This window comes from Typopeltis vanoorti, chromosome 4 (genome assembly GCF_054136105.1).
Source record: "Typopeltis vanoorti isolate ZY-2024b chromosome 4, IOZ_Tvanoo_1.0, whole genome shotgun sequence".
Lineage (NCBI taxonomy): Eukaryota > Metazoa > Arthropoda > Arachnida > Uropygi > Thelyphonidae > Typopeltis > Typopeltis vanoorti.
In genome coordinates, this window is record NC_143552.1 from 111,133,153 (window position 1) to 111,159,413 (window position 26,261).

The 26,261-nt window shown below is 34.7% G+C and overlaps 1 protein-coding gene across 1 annotated transcript in view; it reads right to left on the reverse strand.

The window, feature by feature from the left end:
- PolrMT (mitochondrial RNA polymerase) overlaps positions 1-26,261 on the reverse strand; it is a 603,530-nt gene that overhangs the window by 210,421 nt on the left and 366,848 nt on the right. Inside the window, exons 20-21 of the mRNA XM_090391417.1 lie at positions 13,153-13,237; positions 3,935-4,046 (exon numbers count right to left, since the gene is read on the reverse strand). Of these exons, the coding sequence (XP_090247543.1) occupies positions 3,935-4,046; positions 13,153-13,237 (197 nt within the window). The remainder of the gene's footprint in view (positions 1-3,934; positions 4,047-13,152; positions 13,238-26,261) is intronic.

The window sequence follows — 26,261 nt, forward strand, 5'->3', positions numbered from 1 at the left end:
TGATCTTTCTGCCTTTTCTTGTTAATCTCTTCTGCTCCATTTTCATATTATACATTCTTCATGGCATCTGTTTTAAATTCATTCTCATAATATGATATGTCCAAACCATTTCAACAAAAAGTTTCCAAGCATTTCTTCAACACTTTCTAGTCCCAAATCATTCCTAATGTACACATTTTTTATTATTTTATCTTTCCTTGTTTATGCCAACATTACATTATCCTTAAAACTTTTATTTCCATTGCTTGTATGTCTCTTTTTGTTAGTTACCATGTCTCTGCTACATAAGACAAAATGAGTAAAAAGTAAACTTGGTGGTACTGGAAAAGTTGGTCAAAAAAGAGAATTCAGGAATAGGTGGATAAGAATATGATACTCTATAAGTGGCAGTGCACCTTTGTGAAGGGTCAGTCATACCTTAGTAATGTACAAACTTTTTATAATAGAGTGACAGCTGAGTCGGATAAAAGGAATGACTACATTCCCTTTATTTTGTCAAAGGCATTTGACAGAATACCACATGGAACTCTTGCACAAATTAAAACAAATGGGGACGTGACACTGGTTATGTGGATATGATGATGGATAACAGATACCAAAAAGCGGTATATGGAGGAGAAGAATCTAGGAGAAAGCAGGTGACTAGTGGTTTGCAATAAGGTTCTGTGCTAGGACCACTACTGCTTAATTTGCACATACATGATGTAGGAAATAATCTGAAGGGAAATATTCAGTTGTTTGCTGATGATGATGATGATGCAAAGTTGGATAGAGTAATAAATAATCAAGGCAATGTGGAGAGCTGGCAGGATGATTTAAATAGGCTATCAGCATGAAGAAAAGATAATGGTGTCAGTTTAATGTAGAGAAATGCAAAGTTCTGCATTTTGGGATAACTAGATTACAAGCTGAGTACCACATTAATGGAACTGTATTCTAAAAAGTAGATGAAGTGAGGGATTTAGAAGTAGTGGTAGACAGAGAGTTAAAGTTCAGAGGACACACTGCAAAGGCTTCAAAGGTTATAAAGCAAATTATAAGATTACTTGCCTACTGAAGAACATATAAACAAGGAGAGATGAAGTTGTTATTCCTCTTTATAATGGCTTGATACCTTCACATTTGGATTACTGGGATGAGGAAGCAGTGGCAAGAATCCAGAGGGGGGGAGTGACCACAATGGCGAGTGGTCTGCGGAAAGTCTGTGAAGCAAACACACTCTCAATGTATTCTTAGAATAGATTGAAAGTTTGTGGGTTGCAGTAATTAGTTGACAGGAAAAGAAGAAGGGGATATGATAGTAACAATTAAGTTACTTAAATGGGTTTTTAAGTGATTGATGCAGCAGAAATTTTCAGCACTTGGCTGGGGGACAGAACAAGAGGTCATCTCTAAAAGTTGAATAAGAGTGTGGTTAGTTGTGGTGTGAGGACTAGACTTTTTGTTTTTTTGGAGTGATGAATAAATGGAATGGGTTACCAGAGTTGGTCGTGAGCACTTTGTCTGATAATGGGGTCAAGAAGAGGTAATAACAGATAGTGTATGGATATTTTGGGTCTTCTATGATGAGTGTTTGGACTCCATAAGGACAACTTGCACTAGAAAGGTTTGGCACAGGAATGTGAATTCCTTCACATTCCTATACCTCCAAGATAACTGAAGTTTTTTTTTTTACTATTCTTCAAGATTTGTCCACTGAGACTAATACTATTCACATTTATATTTTCTGTATGATTTAAAACCATGCTCTTACTCATCTTACAATTAATACGTAATCCACAATTTTGAGTCACTGGACAAATGGAACAATGTGACATTGTTCCATGTCCAGTTTCTTCTGTAGCTCTTCTTCTTCTGAAAGGGCTCAATTGTTATCTGCAAAAGCAGTTGTTTCTTCTTTCTCTTACAGCAAAAAAACAAATCAACACTTGATCTACCTTTTCAAGACTAAACAGCTCTTCTCTTATAACTTTTATTTTATCTTATTCCTGTCCATTATCATTTCATGAATCTTTGCACAGTGTAACAATAATGTTATTTCTCTACAGTTACACTCCCTTCTTGAGCCTCCATTATATGTGAAACAATAGTCCCTTTGGTCCAATTATCAAGTATCATATCACCTTGTTTCTCCAGATCAGTCTAAAGATGTTACATAACCACTTCCTACTATTAATACATAATAGTATGCAGTTGTTCCTAGCTACAAGAAGCTTTGATGAGTTCAACAGGCAAATCACCTACCCTATGGGAATTTCCAATAGGGTAATTGTCATTATTCTCTCTCATTATTGTATTCATTTTGGTTTATTTCACTATGCATCTTCGTTTAACAGATTTCTAAACTAATGCTGCCACATCATCGTACTCTCTCTCTTCCAGTAGTCACACGGTTTCAATCTCTATTTCTTAAAAAAAACTTGGTTTCTCATTGCATCCTCTTGTTTTTATTTTTTAATTAATCCATATAGCATTTTCTTGCTTGCATTAATATCTTCTTCCAATTTATGTGTAAATTCAACCAGCTTTTTATCTTCTTCTCTTTAATTATTATTTTATTTTGTGTGTGTGTGGCTCTTTCTCTGATTATAAGCAATTCTATCACTGAATTTAGTCTTTATGAACTTTTGAAAAGCTTTATTTTTTGACTTGACTACTTCTCTCTCTCTCTCTCTCTCTTTCATTCCACTAGACGTTTCCTTTCCCTTTTCTGCTTCCACTTGTTCTTCCACACCTTTTTTGCTGTTCCTACCACTGCATCTAGAAACGTTTCCTATTCCTCATCTATATTACCTATAATTAACTCATGGGTCTGATCCAAGACACAAAATCTTGTTTTACACCAATACCTTCAAGTTTTTTTTTTCTCTCTCTTTTTTTCCTTGCCAGATTTATTTTCCATATCTTTAAGGCTTTAAGCAGCCTATGACCTCCATCTAAAGCAACAGAAGGCAAATCTTTGATGTCCATGACTACCATGTTGTATTATTTAACATGGATGAAATAATCTATAACTGAATTTTGCTCACCATTCTCACTGTGCCTTGTAATTTGTGGCTTTCTCTTTCCTAAACCATCTGTTTCCAATTTTTATTACTGATGCAAAAATCTAATAATCTTTGTTGTTTTTTATTTCTTTGAACAAAATCAAATAGACCCAAAATTTTTTTTATAGTTCTATTCTTTCTTTTCCAAGCTGTGCATTAAGGTCTCCTAAAATGATTACACTCTTATTTTGGATAATATGCTCTAAGTGTTCCTCAAATAATGTCTTTTCCTACATATTTAAACCTTGTTATGATGAAAGTACCTGGATAAATGAGCTTTGTTTTCTATTATATTGAAATACAATCCTAATTATCCTTGTTATCACTAATTCCATCTGAATTTATGAGTATCATTTACTTCTTATAATAATAATAATAATAAAAAAAACACTATCTGCTCCTTTCTGGAACAAAACATTGTCTCCTCTCAAACTAAATCAACTGGCATAGTAAAAACATTTATTTTAATTTGACTAATTTATCAAATATTAAAACTGCTGAACAATTGTTACAGTAATTTTTCTGTCTTAAATGCCAAGTTCCATCAAAATCAGTTCATCCATTATTGAGTTGTTTTTATCCATTATTAATGAAGCCAGACAGCTAACGTTCATTTGTGAATGCACGTAAAAATTACAGATTAGAGCTGTAATAAATTTGGAGATAAAAGAAATTATTTTATGTTAAATTATTAAATAATATTTCTAAAACAGTCCTCATAATCATTCTCAAATCAGAACAAGAGATGATGTTAAGTGAACACATGGAGAATCAGTTAACCACTGTATGGAAAGGAAAATAGAACACTATTAAATAAACACAGAAGAAAAAAAAGTTAACACTGAATGCATTTAAGCATTCATTACACTATAAACAGTAAATCTTACCTTTTCTTTAAGCTAGTTAAATTCACCAGATGTATTTTTAACCAATCTAAACCATTTTCACCCAGAGGTTTTCCTTGAGCAAATAAAAGAAGGCCACGTACAATATCGCTTCCTAGACAAAAATAAATATATATTTGCCAATGATTGCAAAGTGTATAATGGTAAACTAAGTGCTTCCTCCAAATAAAATTTCTTTATTTGAGTTATTTTCAGATTTACATTTTGGCTTATCTTATAAGTCAACATATAGTATAAGTCCAGAAGGCTAATTTTTTTCATTTCATTCATAAGTTAAACTTGATACAAGGTGAAAATTAATGAAAATCAATATGTAGCCAAATAATAATAATAAGTGAAGTATAAGAAATGAAAATGATACAATGAATTACATGACATTTTAACTCCTTTAGTTCTGGTGCGTGTGTGTGTGTGGGGGGGGGGGGTTGGAATAATCAGATGTTAGGATGAGAAGTTCAATGCTCAGATAATATGTAACACTACAAATGACAATGAAGTGATCAATTTTACGATGTTATGTTGAACATTAAGTCTGAAACTGAATGTACTTAATACAGAAATCACTAAGTCCACAATTTTCATAGCTGTAAAATTTCACTATATATAAAAGTCTGGGTTGCAGTAGCTCATTGATCTGACTGCTTTCCTGAAACTATTAAGAAGCTAACCGCCCCCCCCCCCCCTTTATAACAAAAAATTTAAAAAATTATTTGTTGTGAAGGGGGGGGGGGTTATAAGCTTATCTAAAAATTCTTGTAGATAAGCTTATACATTGGTAAACCATGACAAATTATTTCAGGAAATTACAACATATACTAAATATTAATTAAAAGAAAACTTTAATCAATACTTCCTATATTTCGGCAATGTTACATTGCCATCTTCATGGGAACATAATGCAGGCACTAACAACAAGCAAATGATGACGAAGAGAGTAACTAATGTTTTTACTAGAATCCTAGAGATGCCCCTTAGTGGGCTAAATTGGATTGTCTTGGCTGTTGGGCTAATGTTCTCATGATGCAAGCTTCCCAAATCTGGGGCAGTGTCATATACCCAAACTTGTTGAGGTTTGGGAAGTTTTTTAAAGGTGAGGCTGATTCCATGAACAATCTTTTGTATTTATATTTGCTGCAGTGTAGTAAAGTGGCTTTCTTCCAGCATATTTTGTGGTCTGCAAGTCCAGAGTGGCTGTATGGGTGAAACTGGATGTAGTCTTTGTGTTCAGATATCCTGATATTAGCTGTCCTGCCTGTTTGGGTATAGTAGAATAGTTTATAGCTGCAAGAGACCTGGCATACTCCAGGTAGGTCTAGGGGTAGTGGCTGGACTTTGGTGGAGCAGATAAGGGATGCCAATTTCTTGGTTTGTAACAGGTCGTCGGGTCATATTTTTTTTAGGATTTTGGTTAACTTTTCAGAGGTGCCCCAGATGTAAGGAATGGTGATGGATTTAGTGTAACCTTTGTTATGAAATGTGTGTGTGGGGGGGGGGGGGGGGTAACCGGTTTTAATATTTTCCGGATTTTTGGGGGGTTGCAGCTACTGGCTAAGAACATGCTAAGGATGTAGTTCAGTTCTGTGGTTAGAGCATTGTCATCTGAACAGATTAATTTTGCCCTGTTATATAAGGTATTTAAAACCTCCATATTGTTGTGTGTGTGTGTGTGAGACAAAAGAATGGAGGACTGATGATAATGATGATCATAATAAAAAACAGGATTTTATGTGAAACAAAACTGTGCATTTTTTTAAATTAAATCACTAACAGTCATAGAAACGTGAAGATAAGGGGATATTTTTGTTTTGTCAACATGACTTCATTTTGTATAAAATTGTAATGGTGGTTTGTACCTAATTAAGTATAAACAAATTAGCATCTGATAATATTTGACTTGACAGATAACATTAATTTGAAGAAAACTATCAATACGAAGTTTGTAATGGGGTAACTTTTTTATATCATACTATTGTAATATCTTGTAGCTCCCTCCCCCACCACCACCAGTAATACAGATTTGAGAATTTGATGATGATGATAATGAATTAATATGTTGTATTTTTTTTCCTGTCCAGTTTTATGGCTAATGAAAGTAGAGATGCTTATTTATTAGTTGTTTAATAGAGACATGCATGTTAGACATACTATATTTTTTTGGAACAATGATCTCATAACGTAACAGAAAACTAAATATAATTTATTACCCCTATATATTTCGCTCAATATGTCATGAGTTCTTTCAGGGAAAAGACAGAAAAACTGGTAACAACATTTAAATTCTGAACACAAAAACATGTTATACAGCATGCATGTAATATCACTTGTCTCAGTCACAGCTGTCCAGTAGGAGGAACACTATTCTAATAGTGTTTCCTCCTACTGGAGAGCTATTTTAATACTATTCTAGTCATACAACATGCATGTAAAATCATGTGTCTCAGTCACAGCTGTCCAGTAGGAGAAACACTATTCTAATAGTGTTTCTGCCTAGTGGACACTGCGACTGAGACACGATATTATATGCATGCTGTATGACTTGTTCTTGTATTCAGAATTTAAATGTCATCACCAGTTTTTCTGTCTTCTTTCTTGAAAGAAGCTCATAACACAGTGGTGTTCAATCTTTTTTACTATGCGAGCTACTTTTTTATAATAAATTATTTGGTGATCTACTCTCTTATATAGATCACATTCCCCCAACCTGATATCTGATTACGCACAAATAAACAACTAAAAAAAAAAAAAATACACAACTAAAAACTTTGTGTATTTAAAAATTTATTTATCACTTTTAATTATTTTAATACAACATTAAAAAAAAAACAAATATATTGGAATAAAATATTTATTTCTCTATTTTGGAAAACCAAAGTTAGAAAAAACAACAGATTGATTACAAACTCACAAGTTACTGGAAATGCTGGTTGATTTAAAAAAAAAAAAAGTTAGCGTGAAATTTGGCATTGTTTGGACCTTGCAATATTTTCATAGTCAAGTTGATATGAAGAAGTGGCCAATCGCAGACAATCATCCAAATGATCATTTGTAATTTGGTTTCTTAATTGATTTTTTATGACGATCATATCTGAAAAAGCGGATTCTGACAAGCTTGTCGATCTGAAACACGACAGAATTTTTTAAGCAATATTAGTTAATATTGGGAATTTTTCATGTGCATACTTCCAAATGACTTCATTGTTTATTGATTTTAAATGTAAACTATTCTGAATGTTTATTATATCAAGTTCTACTGCAGCTTTGTTTATATCAAACAGCCCACTAATTTTATTTGAAATTTCTGTGATGTTCAAGTTTTCTTGAAATGGATTATTGATAAACGATACAATCATTTCAGTTTTATTAAAATCTTTAAATCTTGAATTTATTTCTTCCTCAACTAATCCTATTTCATGAATAAATTCTTTTAAATCATATAGCCAAGCATTTCTTGATTTTGTTCAAAAAATTTTAATAAATATGGGAGATGTCTAAATTTGGTCATTTATATTTTTCTTTAATAAATATAAGTATTGCTGGAAAGTTTTTATTGAACTTAACATGTCAATTAAATTTTTATCTCTACCTTGTAACTCTAAATTTAAATTGCTTACTTTCATACAGAAATCTACTAAAAACGATAGGTGTAACAACCATCTTTTATCACTCAATTGTGGATAAATATCTCCTTTTTCATCAAGAAAATTTTTTATATCGTTAATTAATACAAGAAAGCTTTCTAAAAATTGACTTCTGCTGAGCCAGCGAACATTATTGTACAACAGCAGTTCCCTATCATCATCTGCCTGTAATTTAAACAACAGCTGTTGCAAGGCTTTTCCTAGGACAGAATTTACAATTTTAAATGTAATATCCAAAACATCTTTTGTGTTTAATCTGTTACTAAACAGTACTTCTTGGTGAATAATACAGTGGTACGTTAAAAAATCTGGATATTTGTCATCGTTTTTATATAATGAAATGAAGCCTGATTTATTACCTATCATTGCAGGAGCACAATCTTTAAAAAGCAAAAGTTTGTGTTGTTTCACAAATTCATCAAATGCTGAAAAAATGTCTTCTCCTTCCCAATAATGGTATAATTTTCAAAAGTTCTTCTTTACTTGAATAATCTTGAAATACCATGTGAATAAATACCATTAACTGAGCAATATCAGTGAAGTCGTTTGATTCATCAAATTGTAATGAAAACACAACACACTGGTGAATGTCTGACATTAACCTGGCCTGGAAACCTTTCTCCGGCAATTGGAACTCTTCCTTTCGGCAATTTGAAACCTTATCTGCGGCATAGAAGTAGTCTCTCTCTAGAGATGTCTTGAACTGAGAAGCTCCTTTCTGGAAGCGGGAAACTCCTCTCTCAAGCAACGTGAATCCGGGCAGTCTGTCTGACGGCGACTCTGGACTGGGCAGCCTCCTCTCTGAGCAGAAGGGGTCCCGGTTCCAATTTTGGAACCGGGACCCCTTCTGCTTGCTTCAGTCCCTTTTTATTAGGTTTCCTCTGAGACCTCGCATGAAGTTTGGCAACCCTCAAAGAATCGGTATGAGTCTTTCATCTTAAGTTTCAAGTTCGGCATGCCTTTTGTTCTCTTCCGCTTTCTTTTGATTCTAAGTTGCCGGCCATTGGAAAGTTGTTTGAACGCTTTCTCACTGACCTTGGAGATGTTTACACTTAGAGCTTCCAAGCGTTTCTCATACATACAAGTTACAATAACAATCTTTCTAATTCCGCCATGTACAGCTTCAGCGACAAATACATTGGCTTTGTTTTTAACACTCTACCATATTCTTATTAAAGCAGTATATACAGTTAGCTTCAAAAGAGTTATTTACAAAAACATCTAATACAAACTATACCGAGACAAACAAAGTTTATTTTTTTACAATATTCACATGGGACTTAACCTAAGTAAAAAAATCGATGTAATGTGCTTTGGAATATTTAATATTTAAGCTACAATCGAGTTTTTTCACTTTGCTTATAATCGTATTCACTCGGTTTGTTGTTTGACTTCCACTGATCCAAATTAATTCATTTACCCGGACTTATAAGAAAATTACTAATTTGACAATTTTAACAAAAAATAAACAAACAATAGCAATACACTTAAAGCGAATTAAAAATAATACAAAATAATATAGAGACAAATGTAAGAAAGCTAAACAGTATGTAAAACTAGCTAAACAAAAGTCATGGGAGGACTTTGGCAAGAACATAGAAAATAAATATCAAGAAGGTGGAAAAATATTCTGGAGGTTGTTGAAGAAGCTTAGGAATGGAGGAAAGAGTGCTGTAAAAGGAGTTAGAGATGATAAAGGTGATATGATAACAGGAGAAAAAAGATATCCTTGAAGTATGGAGTAATTACTTTGAAAATTTGCTAAATGAAACAAGCAGTGATGACAGCACAGTGATAAAACACACTGACCAGGAATGCAGTCAGAAATACATATCCATACTTGAAGTAGAAAAGCCATCAAATGCTGGAAATGTGGAAAGGCAGCAGGAGTAGATGATATTTGACGAAATGCTGAAGTATAGTGGTATAAAAGTCTTACAGTGGCTGCACTGCATAGTTCAGAATGCCTGGACAGAGGGACGAATTCCCAATGATTGGAGTAGAGCTCTCATGGTAAACATATATAAAAAGGGAAATAAAACTGAATGTGAGAATTACAGAGGTATATCCCTACTGAGTGTTCCTGGTAAGATATATGCAAGTATACTTGAAAAACGGTTGAGAAGAATTGTGGAAAAAAAGCTTGGTGAAGAACAAGCTGCATTCAGTCAAATAGAGGTTGTCAGGATCAGATCTTCACTTTACGACAAATAGTCGAGAAAGCATGGGAATGTAACAAATATCTGTATTTAAGTTTTGTCAATTTGGAAAAGGCATATGACAAGGTGCCAAGAGAGAAGCTATTCAATACGCTACAGTTATATGGTGTCAATGGGGCATTATATCAAGCAATACTTAGTCTTTATTTGAGTTGTAAGTCAGCAGTTAGAATTGAAGGTAGTACAGTACAGGAAGATGGTTTAATGTTAAATCTGGTGTGAGACAAAGGATGAATGTTATTCCCCCTCTGTTATTCATTATCTATATGGATCACATTATGAAGGAAAGTGGTATTAAACATGATATCAAAATTGGAGATGTTAATGTCAGCTCTTTGCTTTATGCGGACAATGTTATACTTCTAAATAAATCTGCTACAAGTCTGCAAGATTCTCTGACTAAATTGAATAACTGTTGTAATAGATATGATATGAAGGTCAGCAATAAAAAAACAAAGACAATGAAAATAGGCAGAATCACTGAAAATGTCAACTGTGTTGTGAATGGAGAACCTGTGGAACAAGTAAAACATTTCAGCTACTTAGGCATGATTTTAAGTGAAGATGGTAAATTAAATATGGAAATAGACAACAGAATCAACAAAGCTGGTATGGTAGGAAGTCAATTGAATAAATTCATATGGAATAAGAGAGAAATTAGTCGGAATACTAAATTAGCTGTATACAAGACAGTGTTCAAACCAGTTTTAACTTATGGATCTAAATGCTGGGTTAGAAGCAAAACACTTGACCAAAGACTAGAGACCGCAGATATGAGAGTCCTGAGAAAGATTAGAGGTGTGAACAGATGGCATCAATAGCAATATCATATTAAAAACGAGAATATTAGGAAGGAACTTGACATTGTCAGCATCCAAGAATGCGTTAGCAGAGCTAATCTCAGGTGGTATGGTCACTTAAACAGAATGGGCGAGGAAAGATTGATTTGGAGGAAAATTGTAGATAGGAAGTTAGTAATGATGTAATTTTTTTCAAGTAGTACTATCATATCCTGTACACCCCCTTGAGGGTACATGGCAGGAATTTGATGATGATGAGATTAGCAAAACAAGTGTTCTCTGCCAGGTTGGCAGGAAAACGACCCAGAGAAAGACCAAAGATATAGGTGGATTGATACGGTACAAAGTGTCTTAGACAATAGAAATATAAGATCTGATAATGTTGTAGTCTTGACAAGTAGCAGACTGATTTGGAGGAAAATTGTAGATAGGAAGTTAGTAAAGATGTAAATTTTTCATGTAGTACTATCATATCCTGAACACCCCCTGAGGGTACATGGCAGGAATTTGATGATGATGATAACAAAATAATGATAAATAAAATATTATGTTTTCAGTTTTAATTAAATTTGTAAGTAAGGAGGAATAGACAAGCGATCGACCAAAAATTGCTCCGCTATCAACGGGTTGAACACCCCTGTAATAGGAGTAATAAATTATATTTAGTTTTCTCTTACATGTGTGTGAATTCCTTATTCAAAAAAAATGGAGTATGCTTATTTATTGGTTGTTAAGAATAAAGGAATTACTGCATATGTGAGTGAACTTAGGGAGTTTTCTATGATAAATAAATGACAAATTTATATGCCTAATAAAATTTTAAGAATTGTATTAGGCACATTTTAGCTTTGTGGTATATAACAACTTATCTGTGTAAGAATGCAAGTAGTCCATAATGGACAATACAGCAGCAACAAAAAATGTAAGCTGAAGCAATAGATAAAGTGTGAGAAGGTCGGAGCTAATGTCAACTTTAAACTTAGGGAAGTTGTGTTATCAGGTCATCCTAAAAATAATGTTATTTTTAGCATCACTTGTTAATTTAATCAAGTATATATATTCTCCATCTGAATCAATAACATTCTTCCAAAGCTTCATAATGCCATTTCCATAGAATTCAGGAGGATTGGAGGCAAAGAAGTCACATAGGCTCAATTTCAGCGTCTCTAATGTATCATTTTGTTTTTCATGAATGAAATATTGCAAACTTTGAAATAAATGATAATCTGGATCAGGAGAATATGGAAGATGTGGAAGCTTTTCCCAGCGAAGTTCCTCAATCTTGGCAGGTGATTCTTGTACCATGAGGACCTCTTTTCTTTCAGTTTTTCATACAATTGATTCAGTTGTTCGCAGTATACTTCAGCTGTGATTGTTTGGTTTGTGTCAAGAGTTCAAAGTATATAATACCAGCCATATCTCACCTTCTGAGGGTGAAGGTCTTGTTTTGGCTGAGGTTTAGCCTGTATCCACTGAGGTAAAGTATCCACTTTTCATCATCAGTGACTATATCACTCAAAAACAGAGAGTGAACCTCTTGAGAATAAACTGCAATGCAGATGTTGACATGCTCTCTTCAATTGTTGTTCATCAATTTGTGAGGAACCCACTTGCCGAGCTTAGACACTATTTCAAGTTCTTGAAAATGGTAATGGATGGTCAATGACAATGAATTAAGATCTTTTGTTAAATCTTCAACAATTGCACTGGCATTTCTTGCAATAGCAGCTTCCAGCATATCATGATTGAGAGAGAGAGAGAGAGAGAGAGAGACAGGGAACCCATTTCAAGCTAAAATCAGCTGTCGGGAATTTTTGGAACCATTGCTGGCACTTTTGCACATTCAAAACATTACTGCCACTTCTTGCACATTTTTTACAGTGTTCGCAGCATTGTTGCCTTTCTTGAACTCATAAAACATGATATGCCTAATGTGTTCTTCAGTGACCTCCATAATAATAAAGGGTTATTTAAACAATAACTTATTAAGTTACTTATAAAGCTTTAAAAATTCATATTTAGACAAGCTGAGACACATTTGAACAAGCACAGTATAAAAAACATTACTTTTGGGATGACCTGATAGAAACCCTTTTAGTATGTTATATTAAAGGGCTTTTTTTTTTTAAAAAAAAAGGTAATTCTTCTCTTAAAATGCTTTGTGTTTAAATTTTTTATTCTTCTCTTCTATTTTTCTTTTTTTATTCTTCTATTTAAATTCTTCTCTTAAAATGCTTTGTCTTGTCCAAATACTATACTGTGCATTTAAATGCACAGTATAGTATTTGGACAAGAGCTTTGATATCATTAGCTGGTTTTGCTCTTCCTAATTATCTAAAAAGGGTCTGCATAAAGTGAAATGAGTTTTAATACAAGATGATAGGAATACTATTTGATACTTTCAATATCACTACAGATATAATATGATGTTGACAACTTTCAAGTTCAGGGTAGAATTCCATTTTGTTACTATTTCTAAATACTAATAAAGCATAATTGGTCTTATTCCTATGCTGCTAATTATGAAATTGTATATCTCATACCTAAATGATTGAAATGTGGAGGAGTTGGATAAACCCGTCCCCTGAAATCCAAGTTGTGGGGAAACCAGAAAACTTTGTCACGAAACTAAATAAAGAACATAGAAACATATAAGAAATACAGCATATTTAAATACTCAATAACTATTACTTTGAAATTAAAGATAATTTCTCTGATACACACTGATGAGACAAAACATTATGAGCACCCAAATGGGGATTATTCTCATGGAGATCACTTGGTCCTCTCATCCCTATTGAACACACCTAAACTGCTGATCCTTACCTGAGGATTGTTTTGGGCTATATGGTGACTATGTGGCCCAATAGATCCGGAATCTTCTGGCAAGACAATGATCTGTGTCACAAGGCTCAAATGTACAAGCATGGTTTGAAGAGCATATCATGCATAGCAAAAATGTAGGGCCAAATTTATGGAAGCTCCAAAAGATGGTACAAGGAGATAGAGAGAGCGTATCTGAATTTCATGACAGGATACTCACTCTCTCAAATACCTTGAACGTCCTAGGTGAAGACAGACACCACCTTGAATGGACGGTCTTCCAACACTTTAGAATGGGTCTGAAGAAGGAATTAAGAGAAACAGCCTTTGGAAAAGGGATAACAAGTCTAAAGGAGTGTTATGCTGCTGTAAAGGAAAGAGAGCAACTGATAGAAGATATATGTCCAGCAGTCAGCACTGGATCCCTCCACATGATTCATGAAAGAAGGGATAACATTAGGGATCCTAGAATCGGAAATGAAAATCATGAAAAGAAAGAGAGACAGAAGACACAAAAAGGAAGTGACGAAAATAAGACAGAAGCAATTTGTCAAGCTACTGCTAGCAGTCCCAACCTTAGCGAAGTTCTCCAGTTAGTTAAACATGAAGTGGAGAGACTTCATCAACCCATGATGGAACGCCTTGACAGTGTGATTGGTCAACTAATGACAAATTCCACAAAACATCAAGAAAACTACTTCACTAAAGATGAGAGAACAACGGAGATGATGCATAGAGAAGTAGAGACACTTCAGAAGCCTCTGTCAGATAAACTGGACTATATAGTGGGAAAGTTGGCAGAACTGTCCAATTGAGAAAACTCACACACTCCTTTGTTCTCGGACGGAGATCGTGACATGAGTAATCACACAGAGCCCCCAAGGTGCTATAGGTGCAGCAAATTGGGGCACGTTGCTCGAAATTGTTATGTCAAGCAGAGGGACCCAAGGAAGGAGTATCTGAAGGAATATAGGTCTCACATATGCATCAGAGACACCTGGAAAAGAGGTAAAGAGGGTCAGACATTATTCCCTGGTAACTACGTAGAAGGCCAAATCTGTAATAAGAGATTTAAGGCATTGGTGGACACAGGATCCCAGGTGTCTTCATCTCAGAAAGCCTGTTGAGAGAGCTGGAATCCCATGCACAGGGAAAAGAGAAATACCTCAGGGAATCCATAAGGCTAATTGGGATATCCTCAGTGGTAGTGCATGTGAACAGTACTATAAGGGTGAAGGTATGGCTGCCCGAGTTTAATATGTGTGCCTGGCACCAATTTCTAGTATGGCCTAGAAATTCCCCCCCACACCCAAGGTTGATACTGGAAAATGACTTTTTGGAGAAGTATAAATTCACTTGCGATTATAGCAGTAGGGAAATGAGCTTTATAGGTAGGAAAAGAAAAGTAAGAAAAACAAACAAGAAAAGATCACGAAGCGAAAGTGCAAGAAAGCCCATTGTAGGGTGGGAATCAAAAAGGGCAAGAGAAAGAAAACACTCTGATGAGGACCCTAAGCGCGTTGCATATGGGGCATCTACATCAACTGTAGCTGCCTATTCAGAGAATTCTGAAACCTCTGGCAAAATAGACAAATTAGTACACGATGACAGAAGGGTTTCCCCAGAATGCATAGTGAAAAGAAAAATGAGGTCTGAGATAGTAAACTGTGAAGATGTAAAACACTCCCAATCAAGTTTCCTCAAAAAGAGAAAACTAAGTACAAAAGAAAATGGGGGAAAAAGAAAAAAAAGGAGCAAGGAACAAATGATTCAAAAATGTTCAAAATCCAAGAACGAGAAGGTCAAGAATACTGTACAGAGCACATCCATCAGATGTAAAACAAAACAAAAGGAGGGGAGAAATAAGAAACAAGAAGTACAGAGGTGTAAAAGAAAAAATAAATTAAAAAAAAAAATTTTTTTTAGAAAAAAAAGGGGGGGCCTATGTTGTGTCCTGAATAAGCATTAAAAAGGTTTATATTAAAATATTCAGGTCACAACATTAATTCTACTCAGGCAGAGAACATGGAACGTTGGCAATAGAAAAAATAAATTGTTTGTGAACACAAGTCAAGATAAAGTTTAAGGAACTGTATAAAATTGTATAAAGTGTTTAAATATAATCTGTATTAAGTGTGGGCCTGATAATAGAAATCCATGTAAGCTGGCAAAATCCGTTTGGAAAACCAGCCTCTTGCACTGAAATAGTAAAGCATGTGAGTCACGGCTCAAAGGTCACTTTTACCGTCCTGCATTATGAAGGTATTGGAAAGAGAAACCTAAGCGTCTTCCAGGAATAGGAGGCAGACACACGTGCGAAGAAATAATAGAGGGAGCTAATGAGATTGACATGGACACACGTGACCAAGTTGGCGCGTATCGCAAATATCGAGATTTAACGAGAGGAGAAAATTGAACAAAAAGGCCTTGCATGAAGATTCGACCCTCTTATCTTTTTTCCTGGATTCCTGATCTCTTGGAGTGGTCCTGCTCATCGTAGGAGGAAAGTCCCTGGCCAGTTGCGGAAGGCACTTAGTTCGTCCGTCGTAGCGTTCGTATTGGGCCAAGCTATGTCCGTGTTCTAGGATAGCTGTGATGTTGTCGTACGACGGAGGGACTAAATTGAGCCGTCCATTCAAGGCGACGTTGCCGTGCCACCTCCCATGTTTCCCTCGGAGATTCTACTCACACAGATCTACGGAAGATATCCTCCAAAGCGATTACATTTGAAGGCCTTGATGATTAGACAAGGCGGGAACAAGTTTTAAGAGTTCAAGAACAGAAATGGTAATGTAGATTTTTGAAATACTAATTCCAGTTGTAAGAAGAGAGCGAATTTCCTGTGTGAACGTTTAAATTGGACTGAACTTAAAGAACTGTAAGAGTAGCCTACAACCAGATATGTGTCCGAGACAGTGTTAAGAATTGTTTGCCCAAGAGGCCGAATAGATACAAGATCATGTTAAACTAAAAGTGTAATTGTGCTGATGTGTTCACTGATAGCCACGTGTATCTGAATGGCTTAATGATAATCTATGAATTGTATTTTATGATTGTATTTAAGGTTATTAAGATTTAGTATGTGTGATAAGTACAAGTTAATTAGAGCTTTTGATCTGAGTTGAATGCAACCATATTATCCTGTTTTGAAATGTATTATAGTGTATCACCTTAAAGCTAATTAAATTATTTCATTCATGTACTTGCCTGATCTGCCTATATTATATGAATTCAAAACTACTGCTCATAAAAATAACAACAAACCAAGTGGGATAAACCCATGAATACTAATGCAATAAGTAAGCCACGACTGTAAGAAAGAAAAGGACAAGCGAGGGGGGGGGAGATAAATTTATGCTTGGTCAAATAATCATTAACTCTCTAAAGGAGTCACCCTGAACAAGAATCCTTTCTACCTAGGTATTAGCTGGCGCAGCATAAATATAAATGTGTTAATACTTATAGGGTGAACTTCTTCAGATTGTTTGTTTAGGACATAGAGAGGCCAATAGGACTGCAAAGCACTGAAGGAGAGAATATTTGATTGTAGAGTTTAAAATATAAGGGATAAATGTGTATAAGTAAGGTACAGTGTTAGACGAGTTGTGAATTTAAGAAAGATAGGATGTTGGATTAGTTAAGAAAAGGTAGATAAAGGGTAAATAACTAATTAAGTAAAGAAAAAGCAAACAAGATAAGAAAAAGTCACAACATAAATGGCATAGCTGGTAGGATAATTGAAAGATATAAAACAATAGAAGTTAATCTAAACGATTAGAGTACAAACATATTATAACAAATAAGTAGAGAGATAAATATTATGAGAAAACATCGCAACAATACTGCCTGAGGTAGTTGACTCCCAAAAACTCAAGTAACTCATTTTCTTTACTTCCAGTTGCTATCTTGTCATCCCAGTCTATATTGCCATAATTAAAATCACCCATAATGATCACCCCCTTTTCCCATTTGCCTCAAAACTACCACTATTTCTCCCTTGCATCTCTACTTTGTATGGACATAACTCATTTTCTATCATCAATAGGCACTCCATCTCCATTTTTATCCTTTCTATCTAAACAAAATATATCATACCCTTCTATCTCGATTCCTGTCAGGATGTCATCCTCATCCAACCATGTCTCACTTATTTCAACAATTTTGGGTGTGAATAAACTCAATCAATGCAACCATTTCATTTCCCTTGTTTCTGAAGGACATGATCGAGAAGGCACTGTCTGGAAAAATCAAGTGATAATTTTGATTCCACAATGAATCATAACAGATAATACAGCCCTAGTTGTCACAGAACTAAAGATTGTTTAGATTTAGCTCAATAAGTGCTGTCTTTAAATATACTGAGAAGAGACAGAGAGCCTTGGTTAAAAAAGGGTGTGTGTGTGGGGGGGGGCTGCAGTTGCTATTATATCAAATTAGATATACTTTGATGGATGCTTTAATAATGAGAAAGTGCCTCCAAGTCAATAAGAAGTAATTAATGTGCTCGGGATGAACAGGTGCAGAGTTATGTTAATATTTGTGTGCATGAATATAGCATGCATGCATACACACACATATATATATTTTTGCAAATATATGTTCTTTTGGTTATTAAATGTGTTTTGTATATTTGTGTGTTACCTGTATCCTTTCTTAATTGCTTAAGTGTCTCAAAACATTTTACATATATACAAAATCATATACATATACAATATACATATACATAATCATATACATATACAATATACATATACATAATCATATACATATACAAAATACATGGAATAATCTGAGCTCTGGCAAAGTTCAAAGGAAATGGAAAGAGAGTAAGATAGATCCATTACATAAATATGGCTCCAAGACAGAAGCAGCAAACTACAGGCCAATTAATATAACAGGAGTGGCTGTTAAAGTATTGGAAAAGTTGGTTCAAGGTAAAATCCAACAGTGGGCAGATAGGGATATGATACCCTATAGTGAACAGCATGGTTTTATGAAGGATAGGTTCTGTCTTGGGAATTTAATCACATTTTATAATAAAGTGACAGTGGAACTGGATGAAGGAAATAGCTATATCAGGGTACTGCCGGAATTTGCAAAGGCATTGAACAGGATACCACATGGAAAACTATTATAAAAGTTGAAGCAAATGGGAATGGATATGAAGCTTTTTGCATGGGGGGGGGGTAGCTGAGAGACAGACAGACACCAGAGAGTAGTATATGGTGGAATGGTATTAACAATGGATATGTGAATAGAGAATGAGGGTGACTTGTGGAGTACCTCAGGGTTATGTACTAAGGCCACTACTCTTTAATCTGTATACCAATGATATAGGGAAACATTTTCTTAAATGTTTCACTAAGAGCTATTCAGTTGTTTGCTGATGATGCAAAAGTGGGGAGGACAATAGATGATAAAATAAGATTAATAAAGAAAAGAAGAAGGTATGAATCAGAAGGTATGCTTGCTGTCTCCATTTAAATAAATGGAGACAGCAAGCTTGTGACCACTGGAATAAAGATAATTTTTATTTTTATTCCAGATATTTTATATTAGATACCTGGTAAACAGAGATGAAAAGAAGAGTGACACAGAGAGGAATGAATAAAGAAGTGAGAAGAGTAATATGGAAGTAGTTCTGACAGAACTTGAAGAGGCATTAATTAAGGAAGAAGAAAAACAATGAAAAATTGCCCAATATAGTTGATCTGCCTATTGAAATGATCGCAGATTGGGAGAGATCAGAGCAACTGAATTGATGCATGAGATCTTTAGATTGATCTGGAGAAAGGATAATTCAACAAGAATAAGGTAGTATAAAGTAAAATGAAGATCTCAGAGAAGAGCAGTCTGGTTTTATTTTTATTTATTTTTTATTTGGAAAAAGTCTTTGATTGGTTAACCTTTTAACTGCTGAGATACTAAATAACCAGTATGACCCTCCTTGCCGAGTTATTTTCACAATTATAAAATATTTTATAATAATATGAATAGTTACTATAATATATTACACATTTTTGCACTATTTTCTTGTATAAATTGAAGTCACTGAACGAAACTGTTATATAGGAATTTTATTTTCAAGTTAGGGATGTTCAAAATTTATCTTAAAATTTATTTGTTTATTCCATGTCAAATAATGTCACACACAACTTCAAGTGAGAAACACCTCCCCAAAAATACTTCAATACTTTAGTAGTGTGTGGTAATTTTGAATGCAGGGGTGTACACATAAGGCTATGCCACATTTGGCACACACATATACCGGCTCTCTTTTCTTTTTCTTTGTCCCAATGTGGTATTTGAACACACATGATAATGCCTAGTGAGATTTGCTTTCTTGGGTGTGGGTGGCACAGGTATTAAGAATAATATTGTGCATGGTCTCACAATTTTTTTACAAAGATAGTACCACAAAGCAGACAGAAGCTTGAAAATTAGTTCCATCTAATCTTAAGAGATGACACTATAAGCTCACTCAATTCAAATGCTTTCACAAACTAAATTAAATGAGTATTACACATTGAAAGTTCAAATTGAGTTAACTCGATCATAGAAAGGTCGCAAATTTTTCCGTGCTCGAGTTAATTCAACAGTAGCAGTTAAAAGGTTAAATGAGGGAATAGATTGAGAAAGTTTAGGCAAGATAGGTATAAGAAAAAAAGAAATGGTTAAGATAAAAAAAATGTATATTAAATGTAAATTCTGTGAAAACTATATCTGATAATTCATGATAGTTTACATTTAATAGCGGACTGTAAAGGAAGTGTCCTATCTCCAATTCTGCTGATACTGTTAATGATCAATAAGAAGAAAACTGTGGTGGTAGGTGATGTGATTATTTGGGTACATTCAGAAGAAGAGCAACAGACTAAACTGGACAAATGGAACAGTATGACAGAGAATAAGTTACATATTAGTAAAACATCCTGTGTCATATATTAGTAAATAATTTTAAATTGGAGAGAAAATGCACACAATGGGGGTTGGGCTTGGTGGCTAAGTTCTGTGAAAGAGGATGCTTGTCTACTGATGGAAGTTTATGTCAGAAGATATCAAGAACGATTTCGCCAGGCCAAACCTTCTTTAATAGTGTGTCTACTTTGGGATGGTGAAGTTTCCTTAAAATGTAAGCATCAAATGAACAGAAGTAACTTCTTATTTTGTCATCTGCAGCAGAAACATTGCAACTAACAAATGAGTTAAGAAGATAAAGGCACTGGAAATGAGTTTTCAGGACAAAGCTGACAAAAAAACAAACAAAGAAATAAGGCCATTAAGTAAGGTACTGGGATTAGAAAGTGCTGAAGAAATGCTTGTAAACTCTTGAAGTGATTTGGACATACAAAAATAATACATTCAGAAAGAATAGTAAGAAGAGTACATGAAGAGACTGAGAGAAACTATAAAAAAAGAGAGGGGGGGATGCAATAAAAAAACCTTTAAAAAAGAAATTTGACCTGATATGGTGTACATGAAGAAGAATATGAGAGGACAGAAAGAAATGGAGAGTGATGATCTGTATGAACTGACAGTCTGCAAGATAGAATAGCTGTTATGATGTTAATAACAGCTATATGACACCTAAAATTGAGAGGCAGGCACTAAAAGTCTTAATTGCCATTTGAGCAAGAAGCAATTTTTTTTTGCACTTGACAAACTCAAACTCTCAGATTTCTTATTTGGAAGCTGGTTTTTTTACTTGAACTAATGATAAGATATGCTGAATTTTTTTTGTCTTGGAACACTTTTTAGAGAACTAAAGCCTGAAGGGGGGGGGGGGGTGAAGGCTTTCACTCATTCCAGCAAGGATTGCTTCAGTTATATAGTTAGAGTGGATGTTCAGATTAGGAGAGCAGAAAAGAGAAAAAGCAGCAACAGACATATAGATAAACTAACATGAACAAACTGAGATTAGTTTGTTCATGTTAGTTTGTAGAAAAGGAAATATGAACAGGATAATGGTAAGAGATACCAAGAGGATAAATAACATCTACAGTATATTTGGAAAGATAGCTGTTTAAGAAAATGTTCAGGATGTTGAGGTTATCCAGTATTCTGGTTGGAAGGTGAACAATCTGTGTCAGATTACTGACAGCAAATATATCAGTTTCCATTCCAACCTGATTAGTGAAATTAGAGAAGGGAAGCTAGTTTGAACTATGCATATTGAAGTCTCAGATGAAGATAATATCACTGGTTGCATAATTGTGGAAAATCAATTCCAGAGATAAATGATTTCAGGAACTCAGTATGGTGATCAGAATTAGGAGTGGTAAAGGCAGTAAATGAAAACAAGAAAATAAAGCAATTAAATCTTTGGACAGAGTAGTCTGTAAAGAGGATATTTCAGATTTAATAACTTTTGGAATGGAATGCCAGATCCAACAAATGTACAAGTTTCTGCCTTTCTTTTGGAAGGAATAGTGTAGTTAGGATAACAGTAGTTATAGAGGATAACAATTGCGGTTCAATAAGGAATAACAGATTAGGTTTTGATTTATACAAGTGGTGGTGCATGTTATCAATGTTCATATTGAAGTCCTGGTGTTAGTGAAGTGGATGTTGAGGGGAGTTTTTTTTTTTTCTGCATAGAATTTTTATTTTTTTTTATATTTGAGAGAGTTTCTTTTTGTTTGGAAGGATTTCTGCAATTTCTTGTAATAACAACATTCGTGAGATTTTTTTTTGTGATGATTTTGCTGCTTTCAGTGTCACTATAATTTAGTATGACATAATAATAAGTGAAGCTAGAACTTGGATAACAGGAGTACAGAGAAAAAGAAAGACTTACAATGAGACCCACCTGCACAGGAAAGGCCCAGACTCCAGTCCATTTGTGGCCTCAACAGTGCTCCTGCACACTGTTATCTTTTGACTTCCTCCTGGCAAGATCAAGCAGAGCAAGTGGAGCATATTATTCACCAGATGTTGATCATTCTTTTGATGCATTCAACAGGATCAGTCCTGCATACTGTCTAGGATAGGGGTTCTCAACCTGTGGTACATGTATACCCTTGAGGGTACGTAGTAAAATATTTGGGGGGTACACCGTGAAAGCTCAAAAGTCGCTAGATCTAGTAACAAAGTCACTAAGTTGGCAACACTGATACTGATTAATTTCTGAGAATTGATTGAAGAGCGGTGCTGTAGTTCATATCTATACACATTTGTCAATCCTCCCTACCTGAGAGCCGAACTTACCCGAACTCTAAGTGAGTGAATGTGCCTTCTTACTGCTCTATGTATTTGTTGTGATTTATTTCACTTGCTGTGCTTAAAGTTATTTTTAGTCGTCAGTTTACTGTGAAGTTAAATGAATGTGCTTCTAAAGTGCCTTGAAACATGAATAAATGGATAATTAAGAAGAAAAGTAACATGGAGCCAAGAAGATTGCTTCTACATCTATGGCTATGTCATCATCCCATGTGAGTAAAGAGGTGGATTGAGCAGTGACTAAAAGAACATTAAATGTTAAACAATCAAGTGATAAAAAATTAAAAAACATAAATGTTTTTAAATAAATGTAAATAAACAACTGCAGACTATGAAGACATCAGACAACAAATAATCCATCACATTAACACTCTTAAAACTCTTATAAGGCAGTATTTTCCATCCCCCTGATGAAACCTAAGAATGGATTCGATACCCATTCACATTTGATTTGGAAAAATGTAAGCTTCCATTGTCCAATAAAGAAGAGTTGATTGAGATAACTTGTGACAATAGTTTAAAAGCATTCCAAAAAGCAAATGATTAGTTTTCAGATTGGAATGGAGAATGAATATCCAACTTTATCAAAAATTGCAGTAAAATATTTGTTACCTTTCACAACTTGCTCATGTGAAATGGTTTTTCATCTTTAACTGCTTTAAAAAATAAATATAGGAAAAGGCTGGATGTTGATGACTTGCAACTCTACCTTAGCAAGATAACCCCCAACCATTGATGAACTGAGCAAGCGTAAACAAATACAACCATTTCACTGATTACTCAGTAAAATGTTTATAATTTTATAAGATTTGTTAAATTGTTTATGTCTCTCTTTGTGTTTATCGATATATGAAATTTATGAATACAAAAATTTAATGTGTGTGTGTGTGTGTATATATATATATATATATGTGGGGGTACATGAAGCATAAAAGGTTAAAACCGCTGGTCTAGAAGGCTGGCCTTAAAGAACCACTTTACAGTTGTATTCTCAAATGTGGGAAGAGCTGGCTCCCTAGTTCGTTGCAGTGAAGTCAGCTAGCTCGTGAAAGATGTATGTCACATGCACTATATGTGAACAAAGAGGAAGGGGAAACAGAACTGCTGTCTACTTTTGCTTTCTGAAATACATTATACATAATTCTTTCCACAAGAAAGGTGGTACATGCACATTTAATAGATATTCAATTAAAACCACTGCTCAAAATGCAAGCCATATTTTCTTTCAAACAAGTGTGCTAAGGCAATAAAAAAAGAAAATAAATCAGCACATAACAAATGGTTTGAGACAAAAATTCTAGCTGCATTCTTAGCCTGTAGTAAATGAAGCACAATAACTCCTATACAGATGTACCAAGGTGACATTACCCAAACACCTCTTAGGCTTAGTTTTCTTCTCAAACGCTTATCCAGACAACAAGGAAAACTGCCTCCCGCTATATACCAAGAACAATGCACATAGAGCGAGTTCATAACATATAGTTCATAACATAAAATTCTTCTAATTCAGATGGCATCTCTCTAATTGTGTTAAAATCCTCATACTTCATAATTAACACCTACATAATATTGTCTATACAAGCTGCCACACTCTTTTGGCATGTCTCCAACAGAATGGAAACAAACCCATCCTAAAAAAAAAGGATAAGATAGCCATCACATACTATTCCGCTGCACTCAATCCTCTCAAAAAAACAACAGAGAAGGTATCTAGAAATCCATCAGTTAACTAGTGATAATAATAACATGGATTCACAGCCAGGTTCAATTCAGAGCAGATTTCCTAGTCAACCTTGCCACTTTTGGAAACAAGTCATGGAAAGGTTTGGAGGAACCTCGTAGAGTCTGCTAAAATAAATAAATACATAAAAATCAGCTAATGCATTTTATTCCCCACAGGAAGTAGGCAAGCCACTTTTAGCATATCTAACTTATGAAGACTGAGGGACAATCATTCTCCACCATAGCCAATCAGACAGCTGGCCTAAGACCATCACTAAAATGGCATTCAGTGAGGCAGAAGTGCTGCCATCTTGTGGTCCCTAAACGTAAGACATTATGTCTGAAATGGTGTGGGTTCTGTGGTTAATTTTCTTGAGTTTAGGGGATGAAAACTCATTTGCCGGTAGCAGAGATAAAAAAAATATTTAATCATCAACCAGTCAAATAAAGACTTAGAAAAGGTTCCACTAGTCAGCAACTGGAATTGAGCTTATAATGGTCTTTCTTTGGGCAGCTTAGCACTATGGCTGAAATGCCATTTTCATAAGGCTTCGGGGCATTTGATCAGATCTGACACAGAGGCAAACTTATCAATCTACCAGCTCATAATGTGTCTTCGTTACTTTGAAAGTGTCACCAGTTTCATCAAGCTACAGTTTACAGGGTGTTCTTTGATATTATGTCACCAGTGCAAATTTGTTATGTGTCATGGTCAATGGTTTCCTTCCTTCAGATTTCCTTAACAGCACCTGAAAACTTTTGTACTTTCACCCATGCTTTTCCTTCAATATATCAATGACCTTCTCTTACTAACCTCAGATACTATCCCCCATCTTGCCGATGAGAGAACACTCCATTGTTCTTTTTCATTATTTGAAAACCCTGTAGTGTTTAAACGATTCAAACATCAAGAACATGCATAACAAATGTCTTTGCTGTTCTTCAGGGTGCTGAGGACAACCTAGTGAAGAAAGTATTTTACCTTGGGTATAATAAATGTTAAAAATACCAAGCAATTTTAAACCTGGTTTTACTCCATTTCCCAAGTAAGCAAACAGACAAATAAGTCAAGTTTGCACCTGCAAGTGCTTGGCATAAGCTCTGATCACTAATCTTAACATTTACCCTTAATGCCAAAACACATCTCCAAGCAGGGGATGCATGATGTTTTGTATTAAAGGCAAGGGGCCACTACCCAGACCGGTTTCGACCTTTATTGAGGTCTCATCAGTGGGAGCTAGGCTAGAAATACCAAGATTTAGTAATACAGAGCTTATAAGTATTTTACCAGAACAAGTTGCCATAAGGTGTTTTAACCTTATCTGATCACTAATAATAAGATTAGTGATCAGAGCTTATGCCACCTTTACCACGAGTTGCCTTCGTCTTGCACTACCTGTAGGATCAGCTAGACTTGCATCACTTGCAGGCGCAAACTTGACTTATTTGACTGTTTGCTTACTTGGGAAATGGAGTAAAACCAGGTTTAAAATTGCTTGGTATTTTTACCATTTACAACCTAGTGAACTTCGCCACTATCAAAATACTGTCTTGCATTATTCTAGAAGAGATTTCTCTTCTTGGGTTGACTTGTACATCATATCACATCCACAGTCTGCAAAAAACTCAGCATTCTCCTCTATTTAAGATACTCTTTTTAACTTACAAATGCTAACACCATATAAATCGCACATCCTACCAACTTTATAGTACTGTTCTCAGAATTTTACAGTAGACTGCAGCAAGTACTATACAGCATTGATAAAACAGATTTCAGTTGATATTAAGTGAGAGGAATGGAAAAGTGGGAGAAAAAGAAGAACAAGGCATCACTTGAAAATTTGGTTTAAGACTGAAGAATGAAGCAGGAGAAACTATGTTAAAGTTT